This window comes from Gracilinanus agilis, chromosome 1, assembly GCF_016433145.1.
Source record: "Gracilinanus agilis isolate LMUSP501 chromosome 1, AgileGrace, whole genome shotgun sequence".
Lineage (NCBI taxonomy): Eukaryota > Metazoa > Chordata > Mammalia > Didelphimorphia > Didelphidae > Gracilinanus > Gracilinanus agilis.
Window position 1 is genome coordinate 62,912,925 of NC_058130.1, and position 10,425 is coordinate 62,923,349.

At 40.7% G+C, this 10,425-nt stretch overlaps 1 protein-coding gene across 1 annotated transcript in view; it reads left to right on the top strand.

Annotated features, from left to right (window-relative positions):
• Positions 1–3,475: 3,475 nt before the first annotated feature.
• PODXL2 (podocalyxin like 2) overlaps positions 3,476–10,425 on the top strand; it is a 19,364-nt gene continuing 12,414 nt past the window's right edge. Inside the window, exons 1-2 of the mRNA XM_044676199.1 lie at positions 3,476–3,779; positions 8,697–9,532. Of these exons, the coding sequence (XP_044532134.1) occupies positions 3,476–3,779; positions 8,697–9,532 (1,140 nt within the window). The remainder of the gene's footprint in view (positions 3,780–8,696; positions 9,533–10,425) is intronic.

Sequence of the window (10,425 nt, forward strand, 5' to 3'; positions counted from 1 at the left end):
GTGGATAAGCAAGCCCTCAGACTACATTTATTTTCCAAAGAGAGCAAAGAAAGAGGAAAAGGATCATATGTACAAAAGTAAATGTATTTTTTTATAGTGGTTGTTTTTTATGATAAACAACGAATTGGAAACCAAAGGAATATCAATTAGGGAATTGTTAAACAAATTATGGTATAGGAAGATGAATAATATTATATTCTAAGAAATAATGAAAAGGATAATTTCAGAGAAACCTGGAAAATTTCAGTTCCTTAGTTTGTAAAATAGGGATAATAATAGTACTTATATACCAGGATTTCTATAAGGATAAAATGAAGTATTTGTAAAGTACTTTACAAACATTAAAGTACTATATATGAACTGATTAGATTAAAGAAAACAGAACCAGGAGAACAATTTATACAATAAAACAATATTGTAAAGGATACAACTTTGAAAGACTTAAGAACTGATTATCAATCAATTTGAGAGGAGCAGACCCAAGGATCCTAGAAGAGTGACATACTTAACAGAAACATTTATATAAAAAGAGAAAAGACGTCAGGATATTATAGTGCTGGAGGTATAAATTTTACCTTGACCATGTTTATTCCCTCCTTACACGTGCCTTTCTAATATTATGCTGTAGAGAGCTGCTCACTCTTCAGAAATGCTCTGTGTATTTGTGGGAGAGTACACCTTAAGTTAGTAAGGGAAATGTTTTTTAACTATGTCCTTAGTATGTGATTTTAGTCATTGATTTTGCCTTGACCTAATTGTGTCTTCTAGATGATCAAAATAACCAGTAGGGGCTCATGGACTTTAGTTTTAGAATAGCATAAAACCCAAAGAAGGCTTTAAATCTAGTAGTTCTTCCCTGGGGATCCAACTTTTGAGTGAGGATTGGCTCAGTACTCCAAAGGAGACACTCCAAATATAACATTTTATAGAAAGAAATATGTTTTATCCTTTCATTAAAAATGCCAACCTTACAAGTCAAAAGTGGGAAAAGTATGGGTAGGGAATAATTTGTTTAAAAATATGTTTTATTGGACTGCAAGTTCAATATAAATTAATAATATGACATGGCAGCCACAAACACTAAAGTTATCCTTGACTTTATTGACAGTCATAATGTACATAACAAAGGAATTTAAAGATCCACCCTCCTCTGAGTTTGTTAAACCATACCGAGAATATTATGTTCACTTTTGAGCACCTTACTTTATGAAAGACATTGACAGTCGGCAAAGCATGCAGAAGAAGGTTTCCAGGATGGTAAAGGTACTTGAGATTGTACCATTTGAAGATGAGTTGAAGGAACTAAGAAATATTTAGGCTAGAAAAGAGAAGACATCTGCCTATATGCTCAAATCCTTGCAGCCAAGAATGTGTGACCTTCAAGTTGCTAGATTGAGTGTAGGCAAGGAAATGATATAGCCTCTCAGTCTAAGAGAATGCAGCCAGGGAGAGGGGAACTATGTGGTGCAATTGCCAGGAGTTTCTGAACCCAAATTGCCTGGAAAGATACCAAGAGTTCTTTAACACTAGCCTTTCTGGAGGGAGAAGAAATTTCCTGGGCAACATGCTCTTGCCTCTTGGCAAGAGAAGAGAGGAGTGTCTGGGAAATGTCAGCCTTGACAAATTTGATTTTGGGGATCCAGAATTCTTGAGAGAGAAAGGGTATTAGTAAACAGTTTTGGCCTCTTAGGCAGAAGAGAATTGTGTGTGCCCACACATTTACCCAATAGAGGAATAGCAAGGAGTTAAATGCATTATATGGGGGAGCAAAAGACCCAAACTGTTTGGATTATTGGGACAATTTAGGTTGATTAGAAAGTAGGCTGTCTCTTTAGCAACTTTAAGTTTCCTTTTCCTTAGGAATTCAGAGAGATGATAAAAAGTCAACATCCCATGGTGCACTGGGAGGGGGGGTAGGTTCCATCTCCTTTTCCTTAGGAATTCAGAGAGATGATAAAAGTAAACCTTTTTTTCAATTTAATCCCTTACTTGAACAAAATCGACAGGGTTAGCAGCTTCCTCATTCTAGCTCTACTTGTCAATGTGATTCCAATGGAGTTGGCCTTTCCTTATCTTCTAGCAAGGAAAACATTCTGCTCTTTGAACTTAGCCCATCAGCCTCAGGGATACCCATGTAGGTCATTTCTTTGGGTCTCTTGTTCTGGGCAGTCTATAGTTGATTGAATGATCCTTTATCCTTTGAAGACAAAGAAGGAGGAGAGTTTGTTTATTGTGCCTATTTTTTGCTTCTTTAGCCCAGAGACCCTTACATAGACTTCACACACAGACAGCAAATGGAGAGTGTAAGATACACTACTATTTACAAAGATAAATACCCATTGGAGAATGTGAGAGCACAGGTAAACAAAGAAGGTCAACTTGGTCAATGTTCACAAAAGATTAGAATTCCTGGCATTGAGAGCTCATGCGAAAGGGCCAAATTCTGGCTTGCACCAGCTCCATTCAGAAAAAAACAAGTCAGGTAGTTTGGAGATGAGGAAACAGCTCACCCTCTTATGAGATCACCTTCAATCAATTTACATCTTTCAGACTGACTTGTGTAATCAGTCTCCAACTGTTACATTTTACAGATGAGGACACTGAGGAAAAGAGAGGTGAAGGACCTTACCGAAGATCACAGATAGTAGAAGAGGTGCTCATGTAATTAAGCAGGCAAACACATTTGCTCTTCCATCCTTAACACAAATGAAAAAGCAAATAATATATATACTACATTGAACAAATTGCAAAATGAACCTGAGAACTACTCATCAAGGATGTACTGCAATTCTTTGTAAAGAAAATGTTCAGTCTGGATACTTTCCTATTCTCTTCTCCAGGACTGGATTACTTTCTTCACCCTGAGATACACTGACTTGTCTTTGAGTTAAAATACATCCCAAACAACCCTTTACTACTCCTCTTGTACTCCTCTAACCTCTATACATGTGTGTGGGATTCTGATACTTGAATTATGGGTGCTTGACTAGGAAATGCTAGTTTGATTAATGGTCTCTCCCCTTACCTTTTAAATTGTGGACTTCTAGAAATCTGCAGCTAAAATACAGAGCAAGTTGTAAAAAATTACCTATTTAGCCACAGCTGAGATTAATAGAACTGGGGAGAGATGACTAGATGGGGTTGGTCCAAGACTCAATATTACTTCTTTCCTTACCTTCCCATATACACTATTTCCCAGGCCTTAAAAGCTCTCTCCCTCTTCCTCTCCTTCCCCAAAAGAGCTGAACACTCATTTTTCAGGAATTCTCCAACCCTGCCTAGAGATAAAAAAAGAGGCTCAGCATCCCCCATACATAACATGGGCTTCCCTATACCTCCCTCCAGCTCCATTCCACCTTCCCCCCCAATTCTGTTGATTGTAGAATAAATTGATAAAAATCTTTATATACTTGTGTAAAGTTTGTGCTTGAGTGGTTTTTCAGGCTAGATTCCTCCTTGTCTCTTCCAACCTCTCATGATCTCTTTTTGTGTTTGCAAAGGTGTGTCCCTGGGCATGTGCCTGATTGGGCCTGAGGAACCTGGTCATGAGGGGCTTACTTCTACCTCTCTGTTGGATCTCTTGCTGCCAAGTGGACTGGAATCAGTAGATCCAGTTGAGCCAAATGAGGCCATTGGACCAGTAGTTGGGTTGGGAGCCCCTGGCTCAGGCTTCACCAGTGAAGAGAATGAAGAATCTAGGATTTTGCAGCCACCACAGTATTTCTGGGAAGATGAAGGAGAGCTGAATGATTCCACCTTGGACCTAGGACCCACTGAAGGTAACTTCTCTCCAAAAATGCTAATGGAGTACTAAGGATGCATATGGCATGGTTCCAGACAAGACTCCAAATGACTTACTTCCCTAAGGTTATTATAATCTCCATTCCCTCTCCCTGTCTCCCCCACCGAGTTTATGTCAATATTATTCCTAGGTCCTGCCCATCCATGTGCACACTAAATGGTGAACCCTTTCCTCTACCTTTGAGAGTTAAGTAGTATCAGAGGCAAACACAAGAAACCCAATGTATTACCTTGTTATAATAATTAGCTTACTTTAAGCCTAAGGGACCAATATAATGACTTTCAAGGTCTGCTTGATTCTGTCCTTTTCCATTTCAAGGAATTTATTTTGCATGAAAAGTTCTGAGTTCATTCACAATTCCTTTAAACCATTAATTAGGAAATTTCCTGGCAATTCTGTAGAGGTTGGACCCTGTGCCTAGCTTTACATTTACATCTATCTACCTCTAGTTAAACTATAGCTTCTTGGTGATTGAGATAAAATTCTGTTTTTTGGAAATATGTAGGTGACAAAGCAGCATAAGAGAGTGTTTGTGGATAGGCGGGGATCTGGGAGATGAGTTAACTTTATCTGGGGACTTCCCTCAGCCTGGGTGTTCTGCTCTGAGATGTCTTTAAAGCATTCCTTGGCATCACCCTACTCTGGTGCAGCTTAGAAGAATGTGCTAAAAAGCCGTGTGGGTCTAACTGGTCTGATAATTTATAGATGACCCTGAATCATGGCCAAGTTTCCTCAGTCTATCCAAATACTATTCTTGTGTGCCATCACTGCAGTTTGAAGAACTTTTCCACACTTAATCTAAGGCAGATAAATTGATTGACTGGACACCTGGATCACTTACTTTAAGCAGAGTGGGTCTGAATCCCCCCTTACACTTGGATACAGGATTTTTGCTGCCCTGAATTTACAGGCTTGGGTTGGATTGCAGGACCACCTTATCCCAGGGCTTCATAGTTACCTAGCTCTCCTGAAGATAGCTGTGGTCATAGAGGATACCTACCCTCAACCTGACATAATCCATACTCCCAGAGACCCAGAGACTGAGCTCTAGTGAATGTGAGCTGGAGCAGCTAGCAGTTCACATGAATGATTTAAAAATTATGCAGCAAGCCACTCTACAGCCTGTTCTAGCAGCTGTGTAAATGTGCTTGGTTAGCAAGAACTCATTATGGATTTCAGGCTATTGATATTCTAGTGTAGCAACCTGGTAAGAGCACTGGGCCTGAGTCAGAATACTAGGCCTGGACCCACTGTTCACAAATCTGGGTCTAGGGCCAAGTTACTCTCTGGGTGCCAGTTTCTTTACCTGTAAAATGAAGATAATACACCACCTACCTTGCAGGGAGATTGCAAGGGGTTCCCTTTATGGGCTGTAAAATGGCTGTATAAATGTGAACTATTATTAGCCTGAGATGAAAATCCACTCAGAGGACCCCTCCAGAAGAGGAAAAACCAGTGTTGAATCTGTGTTTGCTGGTTCCCCTGCCCCAACCCAAGGGATCTGCTTTGGAGAAGTTAATAGGATGGGTCTTTATCTTAGATTAGGGGAAGACTCAATATCTGTCTCTTCCTATTTTTTGTTTCTCCTTTTTTTTCCCTTACCTCATGGCCCCTTCTTCCTTCCTTTCCTCAGTGTCTTAGATTTCATATGTGTGCACAATACACATAAACACATGAGCACATATATGTAGATACATTTTATTTGCTACCTGTATGTTTGTATTCATATGCATGTTTTTCCCTACATATGCATGCACTCATTCTTTTTTTCTGAGCATTTTTATGATGTCAGATCTAGAAAAGGCCTTAGGGAACATCCAGTATAAATTCCTACCCAATACAGGAATCCTCTCTAAAGTGTTCATAACAAGTGATAATAATACTTGCAGTGACAGGTATCTTGTTAACTTCCTGGGCAGTTTATTTTATCATTGGACCCCTGGGGGAAAGCACTGTCTTTGGAGTTAGAAGACCCCAGATTCTAGTCCTATCTCTTTTTACAATACCAGTGTGACCTTGGGCAAGAAGGCCCTCTGCTTCTGAGGGTCGGTTTCATCAGATATAAAATGAGGAGATGGAACTAGATGTCTTTGGAGGTCTCTTTCACCATTAAATCTAGGAACCTAACAACTTTTCAAATTGTTAGAAATTTCTTCCCTGTATCTGTCTCTTTGTAACTGTGATAATGAGATTAAATCTAAGTTTCCACCCATTATTCTGAGTTTGCCTTCAGAAGTTATACACATCAGCCATAGATTCAGAATGTTCAGGCTTAAAGGAACCTCATAGATCATCTCATCTAACTGTCTTCTTATGGATGAGAAAACTGGGGCTGTAGAGGTAAAGTGACTTAGCTCCATCTTGTTTTGTTTTATCTTGTTTTTGTTGGGTGAGCCTAAGAGAAAGGTGTATTCAAAATAGTCCTATGAGTATTTTTTATGTTCTTTTTTTTTCAATCCTTACCTTCCACCTTAGAATACTATGTATTGGTTCCAAGGCAGAAAAGCAGTAAGGGCTGGGCAATCATGATCAAGTGACTTTTCCAGGTCACACAGCTAGGAAGTGCCTGAGGTCAGATTTGAACCCAGGACATCCTGTCTCTAGGACTTCTCTCAGTCCATTGAGCTACCTAGCTGCCCCCAAGTTTATATTCTTTTTAAAAAATATTTTTATTTTTTCCAAATTATATGTAAAAACAATTTTTAACATTAATTTAAAAAAAATTGAGTTCCAAATTCTCTTTTTCTCTATCCCAATGATTCCCAAAGTGGGCGCCACCACCCCCTGGTGGGTGCTGCAGCGATCCAGCGGGGCGTTGATGGCCACACTTTTTTTGTGTTACATTCTTTTCTGAGTTCATTAAATAGTTTCATAATTTCCAGGGGGCGCTAAGTAATATTTTTTCTGGAAAGGGGGTGGTAGGCCAAAAAAGTTTGGGAACCACTGCTCTATCCCCTCCTCACTCCTTGAAATAATAAAGAATTTGATATAGATTATATATGTGCAATCATACAAAACATATTTCCATATTAGTCACATTGTGGAAGAAGACATATATTAAAAAAACCACAAAGAAAATAAAGTGAAAAATAGTATGCTTTATTCTGCATTCAGACAAGGAATTTATATTCTAAGATGATGTTTAACTTTTCTTTAAAATATCTTCTCTAAGAGAATTTATAGCTAATATTTATGAAAAGAATAAAATTGAAACTCTAGTTTTTAAAGTCAGTTACTCTCTAGGTGTCTCTTTGTTGTCTCTTTCAGATGATGGACTTTTTTTTTTTAAAACCCTTTCCTTCTGTCTTAGTATCAATTCTAAGGCAGAAGAGCGGTAAAGGCTAGACAATCAGGATTAAGTGATTTGCTCAGGGTCACACAGCCAGGAAGTATCTGAGGCCAGATTTGAACCTACGATCTTCTGTCTCTAGGCCTGGCTCTCTATCCTTTGTGGTACCTAGCTTCTCCTCTCTTCCTACCTTTCTGGTCTTCTTATATTTTACTTTGAAATAAGTAACTGGGAATAGGTAGAGGATTAAAAAGAAAAACACAAGTACAGCAGGGTAAAACTAGTCTCTCACTGACTTAGAATAGGTAACAAACTATTACAAACTTAGCTGGGGAAATTACATAATAACAGAAACCAACACAGCCAGGGAAATAGTGTACTTAACAGTGGGTTCTGGTAGTCTGGGAAGGAGAAGTCAAGGAAGTTTATACAAAAGGGTTTTACTAATTAACAAGGGCAGGATAGGGAGGTAAGAGGATCAACTGTCACTAAATGTCTACAGGTAACTGCCAAGAGAATGTTGGACAGGGAAAATGGCTTCTCTAACACTAACTTCAAGCAGCCAGCTTAGGCAGGGCTGATAAGGCAGGGGTTACTGGGAATCTCACAGAGAATGGATGAAACCACTGGATGTTTTTCAAGCTGGATCAGGTCTCAGGAGACTCCAGGTAAACAGCCAAGTAAATCCACTGGGGAAGTCAGGGAGAAAGATATATCTGTATGTCCACCATACAAGATAACATTCTAATCTCAACCTGAACTTCTTGGGCTTGATAGATGATCTTGAATATACTTCCCAAGGCACAGAGATAACCCCAAATCCACAGGCTCTTCAGTCACTTGCTAAACTCCAACTCCCCAAAACCAACTGCCATTAGAGAGTCACTATGAAAGGTTCCTCTGTAGCATTCCAGGTTTGGAATTTTCAGTTCTGCCAGCTTTTGCCTCAATGTGTCCCAAACTGAATTCATAATCTCACCCAAATCAGTGCTGCCTTATAACATCCATATTTACATTGGTGTCTCCACCAGTTTTCTAGTCACACACCCTCCTTATTAGTTTCCCAGTGTCTATGTATCCCACTTTTAATATTTTATTTATTATTTATTTATTTTTAAGCCCTTACCTTCTGTATTGGAGTCAATACTCTGTATTGACTCCAAGGCAGAAGAGTGGTAAGGGTAGACAATGGGAGTCAAGTGACTTGCCCAAGGTCACACAGCTGGGAAGTGTCTGAGGTCAGATTTGAACCTAGGACCTCCCATTTCTAGGCCTAGCTCTCAATCCACTGAGCTATCCAGCTGCCCCCTCACTTTTAATATTTTAATTCATCATACATACCATTGTAAGACTAATGAGGTTTTTTTAAGTCCAAAAACCCTTGAGTTGTTCCTTACTACTTATTAGATAAAGTCCAGACTTGGACTGATGGTCAAAAATGTGGCCAAACACATCTCCTATTATTTCCTAAAATGGCTGCCCCACTCCTGGCTATGCCAGTCTTTTCTCCATTCCCCAACAAAGTTTTTTACATTTTTTTTTGTAGCCCATTCAAGTTGATACATAAATCACAAATGAACGGACTAACCTTTTATCTCTCTCTAGATTACACCTTTCCCCTCTCGCCACAGAAAGCAGTACCAGAAGAAGACAAGGGCCAGGACCAAGAATTCCCAAGCCTCTCCTCTCCCTTGCCCACAATGAATCTGGTTGAACCACCCTGGCGTAATCCTCCTGAGGATATGGATGAAGAGGAAGAGGAGGAGGAAGAGGAGGAGGAAGAGGAGGAGGAAGAGGAGGAGGAAGAGGAAGAAGAGGAAGGAGGAGAAGAGGAACCAGAGGAAGAAAGGGATCCAGAAAAGAAACAGGGGGAGGAGGAGGGATTGCTTCCAGTGAATGGATCCCAGGAGGCACCCCAATCTCAGGTCCCTGGCCCCTTTTCTACGAGCAGTACCCCACCTGACTCAGTACCAGAGGCTTCCAGAAATAACCATGAAGATCCTGTGGACCAGGGTGTGGAAGTGGGAAGCAGTATGGAACCAAGTTTGTCACCACTTCCAATCATCCCAGCTACAGTGGCCATGGGCAGCCAAGGCTTTACCAAGCAGAAGGCAATAGGAACTGTGGGAGTAACAGAACAAGATACAAGACATGCTAAGGAATCAGAAGTCCATGGGGGAAGAATTGAGGAGACTACAGTGGCATCAAAAGGACAAGTGCTTAAGCAAGGGCATGAACTCCCTTCAGTGTCACCGTCTGAAAGAGATGTACCATCTGGGGGTCCTTCCCAGGCTAGTATCTCTGCCTCTCCCTCCCCGGACCTCAATGGCAAAGAATTCACACCTTCTGCTGCTGCCACAGGGCAACAAGACCTCCCCCTTCAAGCTGGGGATGGGGAGGCTCCAGGTGTACCCACCAGAACATCCTGGGACCCAGCTCAGGTAATATGACTGGTAAATAGTGGGATTCTGATAGGATGGACTAACATTCCATAAAGGAACTCTTGATAAAGATTGTCCACTCCACTGAGTCTCTTAATAGCTAAAGCCTTTGATTTTGTAGAAAGAATTCTTTTCAATCAGTAAGTGGCATAAAGGGGGCAGGTAGAGAATGGAATTTTAACTTTGAGAAACCCTCTAGGGAGATGCCTCATGGTTAGTTGATGATGGGGGTGGGGTGCAGCTTCCACTCCGTTAACCATGGCAATTTACATGATGCATGCCAAAGAGGGTATTCAGGCTAGTTGTCACTGCTATATCAACCGTACATCCAAAATAGAACATAACATCTTCCACACACACTGGCCATCTATCTTGAGAAATGGGGCTCAATTCACACTTCCTTTGTATACAAATTTATGTTGGCAGCCAGGATGCCCATCCTCCCTGCCCCTTCCCCTTTTATGGAATCCAGTGCTGCCAACGCCAGTGTGCCAGGAGAAACAGAGATACAATGTACTCATGCCACATTTTAAGGCTGCTGACTCCTGCCCCACACTAAGAACCACCCCACCCCTCTTCTCTGCACCAGAGAATAAGAAATATTCGAGGTTTTTCACCTTCTAATCTCTATAGTGGTTTTTATCACCATGAGAGGGAGAGAGAGAGAGAAGAGAAAGACAGACAGAGACAGAATCAGAGATAGAGAGACAGACAGAGACAGAGAGATAGAGATAGAGAGAGAGACAGAGAGAGAGACAGAGAGAGAGAGAGATAGAGAGACAGAGAGAGAGAGATAGAGAGACAGAGAGAGATAGAGAGACAGAGAGAGAGAGAGAGAGATAGAGAGATAGAGAGACAGAGAGAGAGAGAGAGAGAGAGAGAGAGAGAGAGAG